Here is a 25,574-nt window from a genome sequence, read left to right as displayed (position 1 = left end):
GAGGGTCAGGTTGGTTGGTCACTCCCCCATGCGAGAGAGGGGTACGGGAGTGTTTGTGTGTAACCGCTCCCCGTGTGTGTGAGTGAGGTGGTAGGTATGTGGGTCACCTGTCCCCTTGTGAACCCTAAACCTTACAGATAAGAAGGTAAATAAAAATAATTCAACTACACCCAGGGCCGGCTCCAGGCACCAGGCAACCAAGCACATGCTTGGGGCGGCACCTGGTAAGGGGCGGCAGGGGGAGCGTGGCGCGGCATTCCGTGGGGGGGGGCGCTCCGGCGGCGCGGCGCGCGGGGGGGCGGTCTCGGCGGTGCGGCGCTCGGCGGGGGGCGGCGGGGGGCTCGGGGGGGGGTTTCCAGCGGCAGGGGCGGGCTCCGGCGGCATGGCGCTCGGCGGGGGGGGCGGGCTCCGGCGGCGCAGAGCTCGGCGGGGGGGGGCGGCGGCGGGGGGCGCGGCGCTTGGGGCGGGGGGTTCCGGCGGCGCGGCGCTCGGTGGGGGGGGGAGACTTGGGGGACGGCGCTTTTTTTTGCTGCTTGTGGCAGCAAAAAAGTTAGAGCCGGCCCTGACTACACCATATTTCTTTTTGACAGGAGTAGCCTGGAGATATTAATTTGAACGTTTCTACTGCATAACTCTGATTGATTGCCATTGAATGCACTTGAATATGAGTAATTTTACCCGGTGTCCTGTATTTAGCATAGTATGGTCACCCTAATTATTCATATCAACTGCATTTTTGATTCTGGTTTAAATCAGGGAACATTAACTACATTGAAGAGGGAGAGGTGTGTGCATGCCTGTGTGTTTATATTCTTCAAGTGGAACCAAGTCTTCCAGCCTCGCGGCTCCTCCTTTTAAAGTCACAGGCTGACTACGCCTCCCAGGAGCATCTGTTTTTCAATGGGCTCCACTTCCTGGGGCAACTCTTTGGCTCCTCCCCAAGGCCAAGGAACCAATCAAAAGCAGAGGCTCTGGTGACGTATATCCCTCCCGCATACTTCTCCCCCCCCCGCCCCGCGCTGCCCTTTAAGAAATGTCACTTTCTGTTTCGCTCCAGGTGATACCCGGTAGCGGGGGGCGGAACGTTGGGGCCAGCTGGGGGGGCAGCGAGAGGAGCCCGCGGGCGGCGGGTCCGGTAGCCTGGCCGGGCTCTGAGCCGCCTGCCCCGGGCTGGGCCATGGAGGCCGAGCCGCAGCCCGACAGCCTGGAGGGCTGGGTGGCCATCCGGGAGAACGCGTTCGCCGAGCCCGAGCCGCACAAACTGCGCTTCCTCGTGGGCTGGAACGAGATCGAGAGCAAGTTCGCGGTGACCTGCCACAACCGCACCCTGCAGGAGCAGCAGCGCGGGGCGGCCGGCCCGGCCGCCGGGGAAGGGGGCGAGGAGACGGCGGCACCCGAGCAGCAGCAGAGCTGGGCCGGCCTGTTCTCGGCGCAGGCCCTGCTGGGCGTGCACCGGCAGCTGGCGGCGCTGAGCGAGCGCCTGGAGCCCTGCTTCCCCCAGCTGCCCCCAGTGCTGCCCGGCCAGAGCAGCGGCAGCCTGTGGACGCTGCTCTTCCCCAGCGGGCCGGTGCTGGAGGAGGCCGAGCTGGAGGCGCTGTGCCGCGGGCTGGAGCGCTACCTGGGCTGGGCGCTGGAGCTGTGCGGCCGCAGGGTGGTGCTGGACTCGCTCTTCGCCCAAGACCAGGAGCAGGAGGCCGAGTACTTCGAGAACCTGCACGAGTTCCGCAGGAAGGCCCTGAAGGGGCACCTGGTCCGGGCCAAGGAGGCCCTGCGGAGGGTACAGGCCCCTGGGCTGGGTGTTTGGGAGTGGGGGTGATGGGACCCAGGTACCCTGAGGGGCTGGTGCTGAGACCCGCACAGGGCAGGTGCCCAAGAGGGTGTGGAAATGTTCTCTGCGCCATCGCCATGGCACGTGTCCTTGGGGTGGTGGCACTTTGTGTTGAGTGCCCCTCCCAGCTCCGAAGGTGACAGCATTACCATTAGTAACCCAGCCACAGGCCTGCGGGTGAAGCCTGAACACAAGGGCAACCCAGACTCCTCCACAGGCCTTTGGTCAGGCCTCCAGTCCCTCCAGCCCAATAGTGGTGGTTTTGGTAGGGTTAGTACAAGCCACTTCTATTCTGGGTTAGATGGACCTTTGGTCTGACCCAGTATGGCCGTTCTTATGTTCACTTTCATTTGGATTTCAGGCTAAAACTGACCAGTAGCCAAAACTGCCATTTTGGGTGGGGAACATGTGAAATTCGATGGCTTTTGCATGGGCACCATGAAATAGACCCATGTGCCCAAAAAGGGATTGAATGATTTCAGCAATGCTTGGCGGGCTTAGCCTGATTTTGAACATAATTTTACACATCTCTAGACCAATATCCTAATGGACTACAGGGCTCTGAGCTCTACTTCTTTTTACATAGCACTTTTCAGCCCAAAAGTGCTTTTACAACTTGATACCCAAACTATATAGATGGGTCACTTATACCTCATTTCACTGGTGGTTTCACTGGAGACTAAAATACAGTAGCTGTCTCCATGAGGCAAGGATCAGTAATACCACTGGTGGAACCTGTTCATGTGTCCTTTTGGGCTCCTAGTAGAATGTTCTATGTCTGCATGAATGGGTGATGTCATTATAAAAGCATCCGCTGAAAGAGATTCATGTATTATTGGTTAGTTCATATGACAGTGAAAGAACCACATGGTTCACAGTTCTTTTGGGGTGCCTCATTTGGACCCCAACCCTTCCAACTTGGACATAGTGTAAATTTACTCCTATCTCATAGCTCTATTGATTCAACCATACTCTCCTGAAGATGCTATTTTCCTAGGTTGTGCTTCGTCAGTCAATAGATACATTGTTTTAGTAGATCTTTAAATTATGGTGACTTCCTAATTGAATCGGAAATGCATAATCTTCCATCCTGTCATCTAGTCTGATGCTAGAACAAAGTTTTGGAGTGTGTGCAAGTATGTAGATGTGACACTGTGGAATATTGGACCAGTGGTAAGCTTTGTGTTTACGTGAGTAAACACTTGTATATCCAAAAATAGCTAAGCTACCAAGCTCGGGTATTCTGAATATGTTGGTCATTCCAAAGGCCATGTCTATAAGAATATGGAATGAAAGTGAGTTTCAAGTGTCCTATACAAAGTATTGTGCAAGATACTCAAAGCTTTATATTTTTTAAACATGCCTCAACTAAGAATATCCACTACCTCTGCCCATAGAATAATGTCTACCAAAAATAAGACACAAAATAATGTGAACTAATCACCCCATAATCTTAAAACTACGTACCCACCAAAAAGTCAGTGAACATCTAATGTATGTATAAGAGCGACTGGTACATGCACGCAACTGAAGATTTTACAGTTTGTATCTAAGTGGCCATGTGCCTGTGCCAAATATCTGATTTATGGATGCCTAAGTGTGAAATTTTGGCCTAATTGGTGTATAAACGAATGGTGATACATGTTCTTATATCTTATACATATAAAAGCACCTTCTGAAAAACTGCCAACTATGATTCATGAACAGACAATTAAAACCAAAAAAAAGATACTTATCTACTTCAAGGCACTATTATTGAAAGTCTGTTCCTTAGTATGTTAAGGTCACATCTATATTTTCAGCAGTGTTAAGAAATCACTTTTTAAAAAAATGATTCCTAGTAACCTAGATGCAGATGGGATATAACTCTTAAAACAGCCTTTAAAAACAATTGTCAAGACTAATTATGCTGCATCCACACAACCATATTTGCAGTAACTAAATTCCACTTGCTAACAGCAATAAGATGTGGGGTTTTTTTTAGCACACTTACTATACTTTTTAGGTGGTTAAACAGTCTGCTTTTGGCCTCGTGTTTCACACAACCTGATCCATCATTGTTTATCTACACAATAATCAATTTTTTTCCAGAATGACTCACAATGTGTATGCATGCTCCTTACACAAGATGTTATTTACATTTTAATAAGTAAAAAGGACTGTAATTGGATCACCAGAATCAACCTACCCGCCTCCTTACCCAATTAAAGCACAGCTGAGTCTTTCCATTAAGTTGGAGTGAACACTGTATAAATCTGTGTTCCTGACCCATGCAACAACAGCCTTGGACTTTGGCAGGCCTTTAGCATGCTTTGGGAACATGATTAAACCATGGCTCAGTTCCACCTATACTGCAATCTGGGACAATAATTTAGCCATGTCAGGGGATGCCTTAAACAGCACTGTTGTCTCTAGTGGCCTCGCAAATCAATGCACCTGTGAGGTGGGTTGTTTATACACATTTTAGTGGTAAGGATGTTGAGGCTCTGTTGTTTTTCCCCCAGGTATCAAGGGGCACCTAGTGCAGAGCCATCAATAAAATGGTCTTCTCCTGACTTGTCTTAAATACAAGATCATCCTTATGGGGTTATAACCAAGTCCTTCCATTAATGGTGGTAGTGCCAGCGTAGATGGAACTAGAGGCAAGAGTAAATATATCCTGCTTCTATCTACTGCACCAATCAGAAGTGTAATACCTTCCTTTCCAGCGTACAATGGGCCCAACAAAGACACATGGAAATATATAGAAACTTCATCTATTTTTGTTCCAAAGTGGAGTTCCTGCCATTATAGCAATGCCAACTGAACCGTTAGAGCGAACAGTCCGCCAGACTTCTATTAAAAGAAAATTAGGTCTTATAACTGGAGGGTTTTACAAAACTTAAGATGAATTAAAATGTTCTCGTGTAGTCGTTAATATTCACTGATTATTTCCTCCCAATTATAAATGTTCACCAGAAGGGACATGAAACTCCATCTCCCCCACATTGTATGTGAGAATCAGAAATGAAGCTAACCACTGTGCTTTCATTCCAACTTTGTTGTTCACTTGGCGTGGACAATGGAAAAAACAGATCATTAAATTGCTGCAAGTCGCTTGTGGGGGACCATCTTAGTTACAACAGCCTCGTGGGGCAGCCCTATGATCCCCAACGCTGCCTGGAATCTCAGCAGTACTGTGTGGCCTTGCCCCTAACATGGCTCTTTTACCCAGAATAAAGTAGCCAGAATAGGGTGAGGATTTTCACCTCTTTCAATAGCAACGTGATCAGGTCCACATTTCCCATTTATTTTTCCTCCCTGCCTAGAAGACTTCATTTCCCTGTCACATTCCTGAGTATCTCCTCTTTTTTCTTCCTTTCCACACTTCGCGGCTTGGTATCACAACCAGCATCCTTCTAGGTAAGGATGATGGTTCCCTGTGGAGCCAGTCTCAGCTTAATTGGCACACAGACTGGACTGTTGTCAGTTTCTCTCTCGCAACACACAAAACTGTTAAAAACTTTGGTGGTCTTTTGCCCAAACATCCTGAAATAAGAAAAATAAATGGGGGTTACGTTGTGTCATGCAAATGTAATGATTTTGTGACTAGCGACTAATATTCACTGATCTATTGGCATTCTATTAAATTTGCAATTTTGAAAAAAACATCATTTATATTGCAGTAGCACTTAAAGGCCTTAAATGGGATGGGGGAGAGTTAGCTTAGCGGTTTGAGTATTGGCCTGTTAAACCCAGGGTTGTGAGTTCAATCCTTGAGGGGGCCACTTAGGGATCTGAGGCAAAATCAGTACTTGGTCCTGCTAGTGAAGGCAGGGGGCTGGACTCAATGACCTTTCAAGGTCCCTTCCAGTTCTAGGAGATAGGATATCTCCATTAATTTTTTTTTGTTATTTTTATTACATGTTGGAAGAGGAAGTCCCTCCCCACAAGAATTAAAAATCAAAATACATATTATTGGCATAGTTAAGATTAAGTTAAAGGTTCATACATGCCATTCTGATACTGCATCTTTAGGAATATAACTATAATATGCTCCAGAAGTTATCAGGAATAAAAGCCTGTGTCTGAATTTCTATTTTTAAATGAAAATTTGTGTCTGGAGTCAGATCTCCGGATACAAAATCCACTTCTCGTTAGTAGGCTTTTAGTAGTCTTGGGGGAGGAGGGAAAGATGCAAGAATGAGATTTAAGGAATACCTTCTTTGTCCTTCGTGTCCATGGTGTCTCATCTACTTACTGTGCAAGCCATCCATATTTATAATAGGCAATGACAAAATCATTGTGAACATTTAGAATTTTTTTACAATAAAAAGTAAAATGTCCTAGGCACCATTGTGTAGTCATTCTTCTAATGTAATGTTCAGCAATTAGTACCATTACGAGTTTGTCGTTGGTGATATTTCCTGCTGGGTGTAATTGCTGAATGCCTTGAGTGCATTCTTCTAAGTGGAAATCTTGACTATTTGACTTATCACTTGACTTATCACTAATGATAAGTGACAGGTTCTTTCCACTCACACATGTCAAGGGTGACAATATACACACACACAAAATGCAGGCTCTGAGGTATAACAGTGGTGCTCTTTCTGTCCATTCTCCCGAGAAATGTGCATGTACTGCGGCTAATGCTAACTAACAAACCTTTTATCCATTAGGTTCTACAGAAGCATAAAAATGCTGACACAATGGTGGCTTTAATGAAGGTTTATGAAGAAGAAGATGAAGCTTATCAGGAATTAGTTACCATGGCAACACAATTCTACCAATATTTACTGCAGCCGTTTAGAGATATGCGAGAATTGGCAACATTATACAGACTGGAAATCCTGGTAGGTTTTTCTTTGAGAGATCAAACTCCCTGGCATGTGATATACTCCATCTGCCCCCTGTGCAATTTAGGCTCCGAACTACTTAAGTATGTCCAAGATTTATATTCACTGGCTTTATTCCCCAAGTTCATCAACTTGTGCGTAACACGATAAAAACCTGAAACATTCAAAGTTAAAGCTGACTTGTTGTCAATGGCCTGTATAAGATCCATGTGGTAAAGGCTTGAATAGCATCTCATCCACTGGCTTCCGCTTAATGCTTAATGCTCTGTTTAGTTTCCTCCACTGTGGGTTTGGTGGTGTATTTTATTTTTTTTTATTTTTTTTTAAGCAGAAAAACCTTTAGTTCTGAGGCATTTTTCCTGGTATTCTGAGTTTACAGAGACTTCAGCGACAAAAGAACACCTGTTGTATTAACTTTCAAAAGGACTTGTGCTCTTTATTCACTTTTGAAAATTCCAACTAATGTCAGTATCTTGTGTTTTTGTATCTGATGTACCCTGCAATTGTATTATACTTCGAAGGAAAGCAGTCATGCATTGCTTTGATTTTTCATTTTAATACAGTGTTAAAGAAGTGTTTAAAATCATGTCTTAGGTGGAACTAACAGAAGCAAAGTAGTGCTGAGTTAAGGCTACAACATCATGATTAATTCACCATATTGGGCCTGCAAATTGAAAGTCTAAGATCAATGCACAAGGTGTTACAGTTTCCAATGTGCTGCTTTATTTATGGTGAGCTAAGTGAAGACTGCAGTTAACGGACCAAACTCTGAAAAAAAATTTTTGTTCTGTTTATGTTAAAATCTTAAATGGAATATTTGACTAGATTTCAATTGTTTTTAAAGTATTTTCAGGTTCTACACTCACCCTTTTCCCCTGGCAATTTTTGTGGATTTTACAAATGCACCTTCCTGCCTCTTAAATCTTTCTGTGTACCCTGTTGCTGTGTGAAAGATCCTCACAAACAGATAAGAGTGCAAAGTGCTGTCAAATGCATGAAGTAAAACCATGTGAGAAAAAAATAGAGACTATCGCTGTAACTGAAATAGAACAGAATATATTTGAGTTACTCTTGGTCACAGATAAACATTTTCAGACAGAAGTAATTTTTTTTAAGATGAAGGTTAACATTAAGAAATAAATTAATCCAACGTTTTTCTAACTAGCAATGCTCAAGCTAGTGTTCTAGAACAAAGGTGGCTCTTTGACAATGAGAGCAAAAATAGGGTAGCTTCGATTAATGAGTAATGACTCACTTCACTATAGTAGATGTAGAGGTCATGACAGCCGTTATGGCCTGCCTTGGCATAATTTCCACTGTATTGTACAGGCTGAGTTACAACACTGTCGTGATTGACGTTTGGTTGAAGAATAACATGTCTCTCTGTAGAAATCCTTACAGATTGGTAGGCTGGGCCCTAAAAGAATAGAAGCCTTGCAAAAGGAAGCTGAAGACTGGACTGAGCAAGCTGAAGAAGCAGTGTGCTCCATTCAGGACATCACTGTGAGCTACTTCAAAGAAACTGTAACGGCACTGGCAGGTAATGAGGGAGAACTTACTGAAGAGTTGACTTTAAAGCACATATGCCCTAGTGTGGCTGAGCTGTGCTCAGTACAAGACAGCAGATAGGAAGAGAACACCCTTGAACCACTTTGCAGCCCCTCCCACCTGTGAATTCTGGGGCCAGCACAAGCCAGTGTCCAGCATAAGTAATAAAAGTGTCTGCATGATAACTTGCACCAGTTTGACTAAATTGGTCTAAACCTCACCATTGGTTAAAGCAGTGCAAGTTTGTTTGTAGACAGGGCCTGATATTTACGGCTGACAAGCTTCTCAACAAACACCTCATCTGACAAATATTTACTCTAATTTTTTTTGGTGCAGACCATTAAGGATTTCATCCTGCTAATTAAATCAGAGGGTTTTTTAATGCTGTATTTAATCATGTGCATGGTGGAACTTGTGACCAAAACATTAGACCTTTATTTATAATACAATGATTTCAGCTTTTCTAGTCCTATAAATTCAAAACAGCACGGTCGATACATAAGTAATTCCCTCAAAATATTTAATACCATGCAGAGTTCATGCGCTCCACTTTCAGTAGGACTTGAAGAAAGTTATTAGTGCCACAGCATTTATGATGCTTTGTTGCAACCCTTTAATCTGGCAGCAATGCACAAACAGATGGAACAAGATCGGAAGAGATTTGGCCAAGCCACCTGGGCATCTGCTTCTCCAAGACTAGAAAACCTGAAGTATATGTTAGCAAAAGAGACTCTTCAGCACATGAGAGCGAGAGAACTGTGTCTGAATCACAAGAGAACTGACATCCGGAAAAATGTAAGATCCTAGCAAAGAGTGACTTGAATTCTTTTCTGTTACCCCAATGCAAGGACCTCATCCAAAGCCCATTGTAGTCAGTGGGAGATGTTCAGGGTCAAAAGGCCCATTTCCGTCCAGTGGTGAAGTGCTATGCTGAATGCTAAAAAATTTGTGATGAAAAATTTCTTTGTTTAAAAAAATAATAAAAACCAAACCAACCAGGGTTGCCTCAAACAATTTTGTGGGGGGAACCTCCCCCTCCCCTGACTACTTTGATTAATTTTTAGTTTTTTTGTTTGTTTTTTTTTTAAATTTGAAACGAAAAAAGGTTCACCTCCCCCTTTTGATATTTTCAAAACTTCTTGTTTTGAAATTGTGGAGAAATGTACACTTTCTCCCTGGTTTTTATTACTACTCCCCCAGCAAGTGTGCATGGGATAGGGGAAGAGGAGTGCTTAGAAAAAAGTTACAAATTAAAGTGTTGTTTTTACCTTTTTAAAAGAACTTTCACTTTTCAATGTTAACACTGAGAAGTGAGGTATTTTCAGAGAGGAATAACTTACAATAATTCGGGATATATTAATAGCACTGAATCAGAAATGGGAAATTTTGTGCCTTGAATAATATAAAAATTCAAAATGATATGGTCTCTAACTACTACTACAATTCTCGGATTTTTATTTTATTTTCCAAGTGTAATCTACTACACTGTCTCTAGTTGTTAAGACCAGTGCATTTGTGTTTTATAAAAGGTCCTTTATAATAGATTTCTGCATAGTGGAGAACTGTTGTTAGCATTATTATGGGGGATTTCTGCATAGTGGAGAACTGTTGTTAGCATTATTATGGGGGGGGGGGAGGGGGGGAAATTATGAACGGCACAATATTCTATTAATTTAAACAAATATTTGTGATGCAGAGTCATGCATCCGGGGTGGTATTTTTATTGGACAGAGCTTTTCATCAGTAAAATCCACAACAGACCACTGGAAATAATTTACTATTGTATTATCTCTGATCAGTGTGTGGAGCACTAATTCATAGCACTTGTTTGGCCATTTTTGTTTTATTTCATTTTGAAATAACACAGACTTTAGGTTTCAGTCCTTGATCTTGATTCTGTCTTGTAAAATCAAATGCTGCACATGCATATCCAAACAAGCAATGCGACACAGGCCCTTGTGACTGAAGATCATGTACAGACCTTTAAAATTCAAAGCTTCGTTTTTTAAGGACCTGATCGAAAGACTCACCTTGACTTTGATACGTTTTGCAGGAGGCCCTAAGAGATTTTTTTCTTTAACCAGGAGTTCCTGTTAACCATTCATTTAATGAGGTTCTATCTAACCCCTTTCAGTTTCTGCTTCAGAAAACCAATCATGTCTGTCTAAAGCATGTGTTGTGTCCATCACTCTGGCAGCTAAGCATGTGTCATTGTGGTCAGAATTTTCGCAGGGGACTATGCCCAGTCATGTCCCCTAGATCTACATACAGAGCAGCTGTGTTTAGTAGGCATTGGAGTTAAAGAAGGAACTTGTGATGTCATCATTTCTCTAGCTCTCCAGTTGCCATAGGGAGTTGTCCTGGGAAGACACGATTTTAATTACTAATGGAGATAAACAGTTTTTTCCCCCAGCTTGTTTTAGGTGGGTGGGATTTTTTGATGTATGTAATAAGATTCCAGGATTGTCACTGTGTCCCTCTGAAACCTAAAATGTCTGTTGAATGACTGTGAAGCAATGGAAACAGCTACAAGCATGGCTGAGAGCGCTTTTAGTTCAGACTATCCCAGATTTAATCACCACTGGGATTTGTGGTTTGTTACTGTCCAATTTTTAAGTTCTCAGCCATTTTCAACTTTCTTTTACACACAATTTGACAAATTCTACCCATGCAACAGCACGGGCTTTCAGCTATTCGTTTATTTATATATTGCACACAGTTCTTTCAGGTGGTCTTCATTCATTCATAAATAAGTGCCAAAAAAAGGGCCCAGAGCTATGTCTCATGTCTCCCTTTTGCTGGCCACCTTTAGAAACAACCATCTGTTCTCAGTTGAAATGACTAAGTAGTCAGTCTGTTGTTTTTACTCCTGCTGTTTCCATCTGAGTTGTATAAAGCTAACCTTGGAGTGTGTCTCTGTGTGGATTCTCTCCCTGATTCTTTGTTGGTTTTTTGTTTGTTTGTTTGTTTTCTTGTTCGGAAACGTGCAGATGGAAAACCTTGATGAACAAGAGGAGAATATAGCTCTAGTAGAGAAGCTGGAAATAGAGTATTATGAAACCCAACTGGAATTGTATGATGTACAATTTGAGATACTTAAACATGAAGAAATGCTGCTTATTACACAGCTGGACACTTTAAGGAGACAGATAAAAGGTAAGAAAGAAAATCATAATTTAAAGAAAAGCAGAAAGCCAAACGTTCTAACACAGAATGGCACACATCCTATAAAAAAGTAAATCACACCTACTTGGCTCTTGATGCCAAGGGAGCATTACTGGATTTTCTTGGTGCTGAAGCAACTTTTGTTTTGTTGCCTTACTAAGCAAATTTGGTAATGCTTTTTGATAAATATACATTAAGGGCCACCCACAAAAAAAGTTGGGGGGAGGGATAGCTCAGTGGTTTGAGCATTGGCCTGCTAAACTCAGAGTTCAATCCTTGAGGGGGCCATTTAGGGATCTGGGGCAAAAATCTGTCTGAGGGTTGGTCCTGCTTTGAGCAGGGGTTGGACTAGATGACCTCCTGAGGTCCCTTCCAACCCTGAGATTCTATGATTGGCAACTTACCTTCTTAACTGTCTCTCTGATATGTGTGTGCATCTCTTTTGCACGTATAAAACAAATAACTGAATGTGCATGTGTCTCTCTGGTCCTACAATTACCTGATTTGTGCGTACAAAGTGATGTGCCTGTGACACAATTAAGGAGACCCAATTAACAATTGGGTCCTAATATTGAAAGTGTCGAACTGCAGCAGAATTACGGTAAAGCTGCAAAACACACAATATTAAAACCAAAAAGAAGTGATAATAATTTGATGATTCTGAAGTACTGATGCATTCTTGTTGTTTTTCTAAACTACTGTATATGTTTGACACACAATGTTAGAAATTTCTCATGTTCATACCAATCCATGTTAAGTATTTTCCATTATTTGTAAGTACAGTGTCTAGTGAAACAATGTTGTCCATTGTTGTTTAATAGTAGAATAAACTGCTTAGTATTTGTCTCATGACGCTTGTTAGTTTGCCACGAGACTCCAATCGGTGAATGAAAAGTTATACACGTTATCCTAAAAAAGGAGAACAGGAGTACTTGTGGCACCTTAGAGACTAACAAATTTATTAGAGCATAAGCTTTCGTGGACTACAGCCCACTTCTTCGGATGCATATAGAATGGAACATATATTGAGGAGATGTATATATACACACATACAGAGAGCATAAACAGGTGGGAGTTGTCTTACCAACTCTGAGAGGCCAATTAATTAAGAGGAAAAAAAAACTTTTGAAGTGATAATCAAGCTAGCCGAGTACTTCTTTTTGCGGATACAGACTAACACGGCTGTTACTCTGAAACCTAAAAAAGGAGACATTTAAAATAGGAAACTAAGTGATGGCAAGAGTGGGAGCATAAGCTTGATCCTGCAAACCCGAGTAACTTTACTCACGGGAGTCAAGCAACGTGTGTGCGTAAGTGTTTGCAGGATGAAGCTGAATATATGTAAGAGTAATCCGCTTTGTTTAAAATTGTTCTGTCTAACAAATTACCTACTGGCTTCAATGGCTTTTAAGGTGTCATTAGCTCTCGAAGTGTTTAAACATTTAAGGAACTCTGGAGTCCTCTCTTCTTTTTTTAAATGCCGACTGCCTTTCTAGAGAAACAGGATGAAGTTGTTTACTATGATACCTGTGAAAATCCTGAGGAGCTCCAGGTCATTGAGCAGACAGTGGGACAACATTGTGCTTGCTCATCAGAAATCACTAAGCTGAGGCTGAAGACTCAGCGGCTGGAGGCTAAACGTGGGACTATCTGTGCGAGACGAGCCTACCTCAGGAACAAAAAAGTAAATGTGCTCCTGGAGCTGTGCAGTTTCTTTAGCTCATGCTACAAATCCTGCTTGCTGAGGAATAGATGGAAAACAATGAGGGAAACTTTGGGAGGAGTATACAGGACAGTATGTGACTAGGTTCTGGTCCTGGTCAGGAGGAGGGGGTTTGAGACAGCTTCATGCTCCACTGATCCTGGGTCAGCTCTGGGACAGTCTCCCATGATACATTAGCGTTGCTCTAACTTACACTGGCCGCCGCTGACCCCAAGGGATTGATAGACGCCTGGGGTTACTAGAGTGCAGTGAAGTCCTGGCCAGATCCCTTGCCAGCAGATGGAAGGAGTATGGGCTAAGAGCAGTAACGCTGGCTCTGTGCCACCAGAGGATACACCTACATGGGGGAGAATCCTCCCTTGGCTGGCTGTGCCAGGTTTAGGGCTGTTTGTTCCCTAGCAGTATGGCAGAAAGCAGCTGAAGGGCAGGAGAGAATCTGGCCCAGACTGTAGAAGGCTGCAGGTACAAACAACAAATGCAGTGCCATGGTTCCTTCTTTACCTTTGAGGGCGATGATCATTCAGAAGGGCGTTGCCGCTGCAAATCTGTCCAGCCTTTTCATTTCGGTGGGTTTTTTGTTCACTCACTGTTTCGTATTTGTGTTAGTTGCAGTGAGAGCAGCACAGTGGAAAGACAATGAGATCACAATTGGCCCTGGCAGCCCATCCCTTGCTGGGATGCATTTGGTTCGTTTACACCCATGTAACCACACCGAACTAAATTCAGAAAACAGAGTTTGGCCTATCTGTCCGGCTTCCTACCCCCCTCTAGACTGAGCTATCCTAGAAGAGCTAGAAGAATCTCCTTGGAGATACATCTGGAGAACAGTCAGTCATTCTGTCTCTTGTGACCACTTCCTTGGCAGAGAACGTATTTTGCTTCTGTTTTCATTCACTTAATTGCTCTCTTTCTGTTGTTTAACATTGAAGCCAAACCCCAGCTGATTTGTGAATGCTAACCGACCGCATGGATAAAATCCTCCATGTGGACAGTGACAAATAAATGACTGAATGGTGACTCGGGCAGAAAATAATGAACCTGTGTCTTCTCTGACCTGTTCCTGTTGAAGAGTATTGTACTGTTAAACGTTCCCCGTGCTATATGTGCATGATTCATCTGTAATTTTATATATAAAGAAATATCGGGAGGAGGGGCATCAAGTGGAGGGGACTAGAGGGAGTTTCCATGTAACTTGTAGTGCCCACTTTCTTTCCTGTATCTCCACCATCCTTCTGGCTGAGGCCAAGTGGGTACAGTTCCTTCAGTGCTTGTCAGTGCTGTTTTTGAATGGATTGCAGGGGAGAGAAACAATGTAAGCTGTCCCCTCCCATGAAAGGCTGAACATGCTTCCTCTGTAGCATTTCTAAGCCCAGTCTGCCAGCCTAGAGTAGTGAAAGACTAAGACCCTGATCCAAAGTCCACTGAAGTCAGTGCAAAGATTCCTACAGACTTCCATTGTTAGGGCCTGATGCATTGTCTCTTGAACTTGGGACTCGTACATGGCAGGACAAGGCACGGCCCTCTGTAATGGACCTTTCAACTGCTTTAATAGCACAGATTTCACACATGCATTTTTAAAGTGAACTGACTAAGGTTTGCATGCATTATGCCATTCCATCAGGATCAGTGCGAAGAGAGCCGCCGCTATAGACTACAGCAAGCCCAGGAAAACACAAAACGCTTCCATCAGCATCACAGCATCCAGCTCGTGAGTACCAAAAAGGAACATTTCTTGCAGAGACTGTGTAGCTGCACGTTTGCCTGCACGCACCTTGACTTGCTTGTCTTTAAATGCAGAAAAGAGACAAGGTGAAAGAGGAAGAGAAGAAGAAAAAAGCTTGGATAAGCCAGGAACGCCAGAAAACACTGGAGAGGCTAAAAACATTCAAAGAGGCAAGTATTGTAAATAATGTACTAACATTTTAAAAAGAGATGTATGACTATGAAGATGCCATTTAAGTAATAGGATTAATGTGAGTGGAGAGGGGAGGGAAAGAGTCCTTCCACTTAAATGTTGTTTAGTCATTAGTCCTTTACAACATTCTTTAAATATCATTGAGACACTTTTGGAACACTACTGTGGACTCTAGTACTTTATCCCAGAAAGGGTCAGAATAGTATTGCAGTGGCTTTTGCTTACTATGAACAGAATTTAAGGCAACAGCTTTTCCTTTCCTCCTCCCACCCCCTAAGAAAACCTCCACAATCACTTATCTGCATCTTTGCTTAAGGAATAGCCTTATAATTATCTTCAGGTGCTTGATGTAAGGGGAGGGTTAAGCTGCCCTCAGGACGCGTGTGTCATTCCCACACATGCCAATGGGCATTTGGCAGCCGGAGTGGAGACCTGATCCTTAGTGAAGACAGTAAAGTTGATTCAGGTGTTAAGCAAAGAAGAAATGTGGCACTTATGCATCTCAATATTTGGTTTTCATGTTCTGCTGCGCACATATGCCTGATCTGTGTGTATGCACTGGGCACACAAAAGTGGGCATGTGAGTTTGAAAATCTGGACCAAAATGTCTTGCGTATCTTGTGATGGTAACCACAATTGACATAGGACACGTCTGAAGCTATAAATGTTTGCTATTACCTATACCTCTATTCTGTTCAATGACTAGTATGTAGAAGCACAGTAAACTGTTTTAAGACTGAGTTGTATTTTCAGGACTTCTAAACCCCTGGTTTTCAGTGTTTAAATGGACAATTTGAGAGAAGAACATGTCTATAGGATAGTAGTTGATGGTCTTTAGCATTTCTGACCATTGAATTCTGAGTGAAATCATTAAGAATTAATCCATCATAATCCATGCTGAGTGAGGTGAAGAATAAAACGTATACATATATATGTACACACACACACATTCTTGTAGTTAAGCGTGAATTAAGGTACATCTCACTTTGTTGGGTTTTTTGTTTTGTTTTTATTTAAGAAAGCTAATCAGTAGAGTTTTCCTTTTTTTGTAAGAATCTGAAATCTCATCTTCTCACCCTCCAGATGGAACCATGTCACATTGTTACCCTTTTCACTAGTTTGCCTCTGGATACATAAACCTAGCAAAGAGAAGATAGTCCTACCCATTTTGCAAATCAAATTGTTTAATTAGAATATGTGGAGCACATTCCTTTCCGCCACTGTGGGAGGCTAGGCTGGAAATCAGGCTCTTGTGTCTAAATTTACGTCTCACTCCTTTTAAAACTGTAAGCACATCTGCTTATTTTTACAGGAAAGACAAAATCTCTTGTTTGTGACACCCACATTAGTTTCCATAGCAAGGACTTTTGCTATCAAAATGGTTATTTTAGTCCACTTGTATAAGTTAGCACCAGGTTGAGAGAGGAGGGCCAGAGGACCTGTGACAAGCACTAGTGTTGTAAAGCAGTGGCTCTCAACCTTTCCAGAGTACTGTATCCCTTTCAGGAGTCTGATTTGTCTTGCGTATCCCCAAGATACACCTCACTTAAAAACTACTTGCTCACACAATCAGACATAAAAATACAAAGGTGTCACAGTACACTATTACTGAAAAATGGCTGACTTTCTCATTTTTCCCATGCAATTATCAAATAAATCAATTGCAATATAAATATTGAACTTACATTTCAGTGTATAGCAGGGGTTGGCAACCTTTGGCATGCAGCTTGCCAGGGTAAGCACCCTGGCGGGCCTGGCTGGTTTGTTTACCTGCCGCATCCGCAGGTTCGGCCGATCGCGGCTCCCACTGGCCACGGTTCGCCGCTCCAGGCCAAAGGGAGCGGTGGGAAGCGGCGCAGGCCGAGGGATGTGCTGACTGCCGCTTCCCACCACCCCCACTGGCCTGGGACAGCGAACCACGGCCAGTGGGAGCCACGATTGGCTGAACCTGCGGACGCGGCAGGTAAACAAACCAGCCCGGCCTGCCAGGGTGCTTACCCTGGCGAGCCGCGTGCCAAAGGTTGCCGACCCCTGGTGTATAGTATATAGAGCAGTATAAACAAGTCATTCTCTGGGTGAAATTTTAGTTTGTACTGACTTCACTAGTGCTTTTTATGTAGCCTGTTGTAAAACTAGGCAAATATCTAAATGAGTTGAGTATTCCCTGGAAGACCTCTGCGTACCCCTAGAAGTACGTGTACCTCTAGTTGAGAACCACAGTTTAAAGGGACACAACATCATTAAGTCAAGAGAGGAGACGCACCCTGACTGTGGTCCCATCTCCCAAGGCTTCCCATCTCAATTGCAACAATGTTTGTTCTTTAATCACCTCCCTGCTTTATCCCAAAGTGTGACAAATCAAAAAAACAAGGTGTTCCTCTTGCATGGCTTGTGTGTCTGGTATTGGCTCCAGTATGCAGTCTTTTCCTTGGCATATATTGTTTTTACCAATACGATGGGGATGTTAACTCTTGGCTTCTCATTTTCTTTACAGAAGTGTCCAGCTGAGTTTGTGCTAAAAACATCTCGGTCGCAGCCTCGCAGCCCCAAGCAGCCGCAAGGTATTTCCCGTCAGACTCCAGCGCTGTCCCCTCAGCCTGTATCAATAACAAGTCCATCCCCAAAGCAGCTGAAAAGCACTCGGCCAGCACAAGCCAAAGGTTTAAAAGCAGCATGTGGGAATACCCCAGCAGACATCCCTGTCCAGATTTTTGTTCCTGCTAATGACCCAAAGCCACAGAAGCATAATGAGGGGCTGATTATGCCACCACCTCCACCACTTCCTCCTCCTCCTCCACCACCACCACTGCCAGTCTGCCAGCCTTTGCCCTTAAAGACACCAGTGACAACCAAAGATCAGCCGCTTCCCCTCAACAGCGAAGGCTCTACAGAAAGTGCTGCAAAACGGAGACTAGATGACTCATCCAAAAGATCTGTAAATAATTATACAGGTAAATACACTGCGTCTGACTGATCTTTTCCTCCTCCTTTGGTGTTATGACCTCTTGCCCACCCTCTTGAAGTAACGAGTATTGTCGCAGGAAGCAGAGGTTCTCCACAGCTACTCTCTCTGCTGTGGGCTAGGAAAATCTTCAATAATTCTGCTCCCAGAGACAAGGGCCATTAGCATTGACCTTTCAATGAACCATCTGTCAATATATGCATTTCTCCTGCACTTGTCCACACAGGCCAAGATTTTCAGCAGTGACTAGTGATTTTGAGGCACCTCAAAGGGACCTGACTTTCAGAGGATGGGTGATCAGTGCTTTCTGGAAATCACTGTCAAAAGTTGGGCCCCCAAGATCACTGGTTACTTGAAAATGATGTTGGCTTTAGTCTCTGCTAGAATGACAGGTCCGCTCTCGCTTCCCATGCCAGAGGTGTAACTATTAAGAGCTTTTAAAAATTAATGTAAACAATTCTTATTGCCAGTTCTGCAGTTCAGATATAATGATCCAAATTCAGCACCTGTGCCTGCCTTTCTTATGAACCCAACTCCCATTGACGTCTGGGGAGTGGTTTTGACTGTACAGTGGCACTTCTAGCATCGTACGTTGGGCAGAACCCTTTTCTCCCGAACAAACTCTTGCCATAATCTTAGGAGAAGGGATGTGTGTGTTAAGATTCATGACCTACTCAGGCAGACTGCAGCATTGGGCAGCTTTGTGCTCCTAGTAATCCTGCACTTTAATGTTGACTGTTTATGCAGTGTGAATGTTTACTGTACTCTGATGTTACCCAAACTCTGAGCTTATGAGGTTCCATGTTTGTGTGACCAGATGAGATTTGCTTGGCTTCCAAGTAAAAGTTACTGTAAGTGGTTCTGTACAAACTCCGTTCAGGGTCTGAAAGTCAAGTTGTTTGTTTTTTCTAGATCATTCATTGGTCACAGGAAAAGTTCCTGCAGCCAAGTTCTGCTCTGTGTGACACCATTGTCCCCCTTGATGGGGTTGCACAGGTGTAACCAAAGGCTGACTTTTGCCATTGGAATTTAACTAACAGTTTTTACATATGTATGAGAACAGAACTCAGCAAACCTCCCATAACTGTGTTGGCCACTTCTTGCGAACAGGCTTACCAAAGTAAGTAGATATGATATTCTGAGTACTCCCAGGGGACAGATGTAAGTAGGAAGACAGCAATTCTACAATGATGCTTTACAGAGCGGCACTGCAGTGCGAGTGAAGCAATTCCTTAAATGTGGTGCACACCTTTCCTTTTTCAAAATATTCACAATACATCTGTCCAACCATTGTAATCACTCAGTTCACCACAGGCAGGACTGCCTGTTCAGTCTTCAGTTCTTCCAAGATACTGTGAAAAGTAGTCTCAGCTGCAGGTCCATAGACCAGTAGGGTAAGACTTCAATCAGAAAGGTCATGGGTTAAATGCTGCCCATGGATGCATGCATGTGCTGTAGTTGGCATCAAGAATTGTGTGCAAGAGCAGAATTTTTATCTTTCTATAGGAACTGCTTTGCTAAAATTCATTCACAATAACAATAATATGCTACTATTTTTGCATAACCAAAGCCTTGGGTTTTCCAGCTTTAACCACTCAGAACTATACGTTTTGATACTTCCAAAAATGAAAATTCAGAAAAGTTGTAGCTTTGAAGTTTAATCTTGTATTTCTTTAAAGAAAAAAGCCAGGATTTTAATTGCTGTAATAGTATCCAAATGAACACCAGGGCATTCTGATAAGGTCGCACTAAAATACCCTGTAGCAACTTGTTTATGAAGCTCCACTTAGCTATTCAAAACCTTTGCATGTAAAATATGCTTGCACAGATGCTTAATATGGGAGGCTTTCCTACAATATATTCAGATTTTGGAGGAGTACAGTATTCTGATAGATTTGTATGCAGCACATATGATATTTGGACTCGCACAAATTAACTCTAAAATATTATCGTACTTTCCTTTTAAAATGCTAACAGTTAAGTGAGCACCTGGCTTAACATTATCAGTCTAAAAGGCCTTTGTAATCAGGCAGTGTGTCTTCATCTGCATACTTAGTTTAAATTTGACTTAGAAAGGTGTATACTAAGTGAAATTAGTTTTTGCTGAGTCCTTACCTGGCATCTGCAGTTCAGTGTCCCAGAGGACTGCAGAGTTCAGTATTGTATTACATTCTCAGTACAGTGTGTAAAGTATTAGTGTCATAGCCTTCATTGTAGTGCACATGAAGAAGAACTCCCGACTGTGAGCAGCTCAGCAGAGGGCTTGGGCCTATTGATGTACGGAGACTGCCTCTTTTGAGTACTAGACAAGGTGACCTCCTCCTTGCTGATTGAGTCTGAGGTCATCAACAAAGAGTCCAACAAAAGAAGAGAAACATGAGCTGATGCCAGAGTACTAAGAAAACAGAAGAGAAGCATGTAGCCAGAAACTTGCACAGTGTGATTCTTAAGTTCAGAAACTAACAGCATTTAAACCATGTTTTCACTCAGGTCTGAGTTATTTTCAAAATTAACACACAAAAGATCCCCCTGCTTGCTTAGAACCTGATCCAACTCCCACTGGGTCAATGGTGATACTCCCACGGCCTTCACGAGTGCAGGAGGATCTATCCCTTATGCTGTAACCTTCATCTCTCTCTCTCTTTTTTTTTTTTTTTTTTTTTTTTTTTTTTTTTTTTTTTTTTTTTTAAATCTTCCTTGAGGAAAAATACAATTGACAGTCACAGCAGGCATCTAAGCAAACAGGAGGAAAACTAGATTGGTTCTAATACAGAATGTGTGCTAGCTTTTTTTGTGTTCAGCAAGATTATTTTTAAAACATGTAGACATGTAAAACTGTAATGAAAAATGTGTCCTCCTTTGTGTATAATTACTTCTCAGGCACAGCACGTGAGCTTGTGTACTGATGAAGGGGGCTGGATTCTGAACTCAAGAGCTTTAGCTGCCCAATTCCAAACATTGTGAGTGACCTGGTTGAAGCCCATGACAATCTATGCCAGAACTGACAGTACTTTTTCCTTGAATCTCTGCTAGAGAAAAAAGAAAATAATGTAAACACTCTTACGGGGTTTCATATCCCACACTCTAGCTATTTTTGTCCTTCTGAGAATAATAATTTGATTTGATCTGTCATAGGATCCATGGATGAAGTTTTGGCTTCTTTACGACGTGGTGAAGTTCTTCTTCGTAAAGTGGAACAGCCCAGTTTGTCACCTTCAAATGCCTCTGTAAAAGACAGCATCCTCTCTGCTATACGGCAAGGAGTTAAACTAAGGAAAGTGAATCAAGATCTCAAGAAAGATACCAGTAAAGGATCCGACAGTGAACTGGAGAGAAGCATAAAGGCAGCCATCCAGAGAATTAAAAAAGTGTCTGCTGACTCTGAAGAGGATGAAAATAGCGATCACAATAATGGAGAATGGGACAGTTAACCGATTTAGAGCAAGAGATGTATTGACTGGAACGTTGTGTCATCAGTTTGCACACTTGAGAAGCTGAGTTCTGTCTTTGGACAAATGAATGCATGTGTGTGCACAGGAGAACTAATCCCGTGATAGTTCAAAAGCTCCTGTATATTATTTTAAACAGTCCTGTTGATTCTTTGCAGAGGTTAAGTGTTTTTTGTTGATATAGACAAAGCAGAGATTTAAAATATATTCTCATGGCTTAACAAGAGATTCCAGCTCACTCAGGCAGACTGAGAGTTCTTCTGTGTAGCTACAGGGAACATAATCTCCAAATTACTTTGTGGTGCTGACTACTGCATAGTCAATAAGAAAGCTACCACAACCTTTTTTTAATAATAAAAAATAACAGAAAATCTACTTGACTCAAAAAAAAAAAAAATAATAATCTTGGCATTGAAAAGGCAAAAACAAATTCAGAGAGATCATTTTAAAGCAGTTTGAAATTCTTCACATTGTTATCTCCAGAGCCTGTTTTCCTTGAACTCTATATTGTCCATAATACAGATTATTCTCAACATTTGTGAATAAGGGCTTTGCTACTGATTAGTAAATAACAATTTACCATGACATTGTAAGGCCTGCACTAGAGAAGAGCTCCGTACTCATGGTTAAGGCTATGAATCTATCATGGAAGTCACGGATTCTGTGACTTTCTGGGACCTCTGTGACTTCTGCAGCGGCATGTGCAGCTGGCCTTGGGGCCATCTAAGCAACTCGGGCAGCTCCCGGGCCAGCCGCACTGACCGCTGCTGGGGCATTCTTGGGCCACCATGCCCCTCCTCTCCCAGCAGCAGCAGGAGTTTGTTGGAGGGGGCTCCCGGCTGAGGCAGGGGGTTGGGGTGCGAAGTGGGTGAGGGCTCTGGGTGGCGCTTTCCTCGGGGGGACTCCCTGAAAGTGGCTGGCATGTCCAGCTCCTAGGTGGAGGCTCGACCAGGTGGCTGCATGTGCTGCCTCCGCCCATAGGCGCTGCCCCTGCAGCTCCCATTGGAAGTGGTTCCCAGCCAATGGGAGCTGCAGAGCAGGCGTTCAGGGTGGGGACAGCGCGCGGAGCCCCCCTGGCCATGCCTCTGCCTTGGGTCCGCAGGGACGTGCCGGCTGCTTCCAGGACCTGAGCGGAGCCGGGTAGGGAGTCTGCCAGCCTCTCCCCCCAGCACCCAAGTTTTAGTCAGGGGTATATAGTGCAAGTCATGGACAGGTCACGGGCTGTGAATTTTTGTTTACTGCCAGTGACCTGTCCATGACTTTTACTAAAAATACCCATGACTAAAATGTAGCCTTGCTCATGGTTGTAAAGAGGAATGTTGGATATTGAAATAAGCACTACTGTATTAAATTACTGAACATTTGTTTCAGTGATGAGCTAAGAAAATAATGTGCTTTCAAACTTACATGATTGTGTGTCTTTTTAATGTTTAAGGTGTTTTGAAGCACAATGTTTTTAATACTCCAGCAGTCACAGTGAATTGTTGGCATAGGAGAGGATGCCAAAATATTTTATGTACTGCGTTTTCTGGGATCCAGAAGTGTAATACAGTGCTGTTGCAGTTCTGTGTGGGGAAAATAAGACTTTTTATATCTGTGCTTATAATTTTATAGTAGTTGATACAGCCTTATAATAAGTGGCAAGTATTTACATTCTGCCTGGAACCCAACTATTAAAAAAAAATACAACTAAACTATATTTATAGACCTTATTTTATCGTGGGTTGATGATGATATGTACAAATGAATCAAGTTTTGTTCTTGTGGCTTATATTGGCCCTTGATTAAAAACAAAGCCTTTCACTACAGATGAGATGTCGTTTATTCTCATTTTTAAAACTTTCAATAGTTTGGTGTAAGTTACTGATTCCTTATTTCCTTCAATGCAAAGCTTTAAGCCTGGTGCCTCAAAAATGTTGACAAGTGCCTTTTTTATAGTAAGTGGCAACCTTACAGTGATTCTGTTCTGCCACAATAAGGGCAGCTAAATGCCCTTGCATTCTGAAAGATTTTTGTGTTGTAATTTGGCAGCCAAATGTGGAAGGATGGTAGCCATAACTCCTTGTTCTTCTGCCGTGCAGATTGGTGATGTAGCTCTCTGATCAAGAGCCACCGGACACCGCATAATGGAAGCTGTTGATGATTCAGCAAGGCAAAACAAATGGAAGAGGGGTGAAGAGTAGGGGAGTGGGAGCTTAAACAAGGATGTTGAGGGGGGAGATGTTTGAAGTTTCACAAATCTCTTGCATTTTTCAAAAAGTTCTTAGAGTCTAGGTGGTTTTTGAAAAACAGCTTATACAATTCTTTCCTTTTTTTTTAATAAAGTTAAAAGCATTTGAATTATATCCCATTATGCCCTAGAAGGTTCTAAATGTGGGTTCCCTCTCTTCTTTGATAGAAGATTTGTTAAGGTCTGAAGTCTTGGTACCTTTATACAGCCAATGTCTGGAGCCTTGTTGTGGCTGTGGGTGGTGGGTACGTTTTCATCAGGGCTGAGGCATCATGCGACTGCAAGAGAGGCTGGCGTTGTGAAATCTAGGCCTGTATATACTATGCAGCAAACTATAGCAGCTTGGGACAGGGGGAGGGAAAACTGTACTAAAGGCAACTGGTAATGACTCTTCAGCTGATGAAAATATTGGCATGTCACATGTCTGCAGATGAGTTGATTTTTTTTTTTAATTATTATTATGGCAGACAAAAAGGTACCAGCTTCAGCTTAATTTGTTGTTTTTAAACAAAGAATATCAGAGGCATTGTTAGGAGCAACAGAATCTCCCCACTCTGGAGAGGTTCTTTCACCAAAACAACTCACTCACACACTTTGGGTCATAGATTTAGCTGGTGTGAACTGATGTAACACCACTTGATTTCAATAGTGCTACCTGATTTGCAGGTTGCTGAGGATCTGGTCCTTTGCTTTTCTTATTAATCTAACAACTGTGAAAGTTACTCCAGTGAATGGTTAACAGTCATATACTCTTGCCATACCTTCTCCCTTTCACTGTGTTATAGCAAGCGCAAACTTAACTTACATAATGGGAGGTGTATCACTAAAGCTTGTGTCTTGCTGCTTTAGAACTTGCATCTCTAATATTGCACTGTCCTTTATTTTGTGTGTAGTTCCTTATGGGAAGCAGAGGAAGCTATATCTGTATTAATGCTTTTATACTAATATAACTGCATCCACACTAGTGGGATTTAGCAGTATAACTATACTGGTACAATTTGTGTGTGTGTAGACATGACCTAAGTATCATTGAAGCTCAATGGGGTTTAGGCAACAACATCAATTTTAGGCACTTTTGAAAGTTTTTCCCCTTGAGTCACAAAGGCGGCCTTTATTAACTAATTGCAGTTAACAGTAGTACCAACTCTTCCATTCTGAAGTCATAGAATGTAGTACCCAAAACTCACTCAAAACATCCACTGCCCACTTGGAGTTAAGTTTCCACTTAGTGGACATTCCTACCTGGAAGTGAAAGAAAACTCAGTTACTTTTTTTTATAGTGGGCACGGCTGGAAGACCATAGCTTACATTGATAGTAATGCTCCATTGTTTGTCAAGTTTGCGGGCATGTGAGGATGTGTGTGTCTAAAATAAAAATGAGTCTTATGTTAAAAAGCCAAGCATTTTAAGTTTTACAGGCCAAATCCTGATCTGAGTTATGCAAGTGTAAATCATGAATTATTCCACTGGCATCAAAATAAGCAAAGACAAAAGCCGCAGTAGAAGTGGCAACAGAACTCTAATGGGACATTAGATGGGTCAGTGGAGTTGCTACTGATTTAGGCTGCTACCATGATAGTTAAGGACCGCTCAAATTTATGAAGTGCACACGTAAGATATTTCTCTTTCTCCCATCCGGTGAGCAGATGGTATCTGTGGTGCATGTTACAAAAAGGCTAGAGTGAAGAAATGGGCTTAGCAATTTTGTCTAAAAGTGCTGAGGTTCTTGATCTCTTCCAGGAGTGAGTTCCAGCTTCACTAGTGTGTACAGAGAGATCCAGTGGCTGCTGACACAAGTTTGACTCTTGAGGTTGGTTGGTAGCTCTGTTAGTCAGTGGAACACAGCCGGCCTGGAAGGCCACAATCGCATAGTCAGGCAGGCCCTTGCACCTATCTGATGTACAAGATGAGGATCAAGG

At 42.8% G+C, this 25,574-nt stretch overlaps 1 protein-coding gene across 1 annotated transcript; it reads left to right on the top strand.

The window, feature by feature from the left end:
* Positions 1-992: 992 nt before the first annotated feature.
* On the top strand, positions 993-23,233 carry WHAMM (WASP homolog associated with actin, golgi membranes and microtubules). The gene is made up of 10 exons (XM_005307245.5): positions 993-1,777; positions 6,487-6,660; positions 8,053-8,203; positions 8,837-9,006; positions 11,202-11,367; positions 12,873-13,060; positions 14,721-14,807; positions 14,897-14,992; positions 17,509-17,965; positions 21,112-23,233. Exons 1-10 carry the CDS (start codon positions 1,034-1,036, stop codon positions 21,405-21,407), a joined length of 2,529 nt encoding a protein of 842 aa, XP_005307302.5. The 5' UTR covers positions 993-1,033; the 3' UTR covers positions 21,408-23,233.
* The last annotated feature ends 2,341 nt before the right edge of the window (positions 23,234-25,574 follow it).

The sequence above is a fragment of the Chrysemys picta genome, chromosome 10, assembly GCF_011386835.1.
Source record: "Chrysemys picta bellii isolate R12L10 chromosome 10, ASM1138683v2, whole genome shotgun sequence".
Taxonomy (NCBI): Eukaryota; Metazoa; Chordata; order Testudines; family Emydidae; genus Chrysemys; species Chrysemys picta.
Note: the sequence above shows the minus strand (reverse complement) of the source record. Positions and strands in the feature narration are given on the sequence as shown.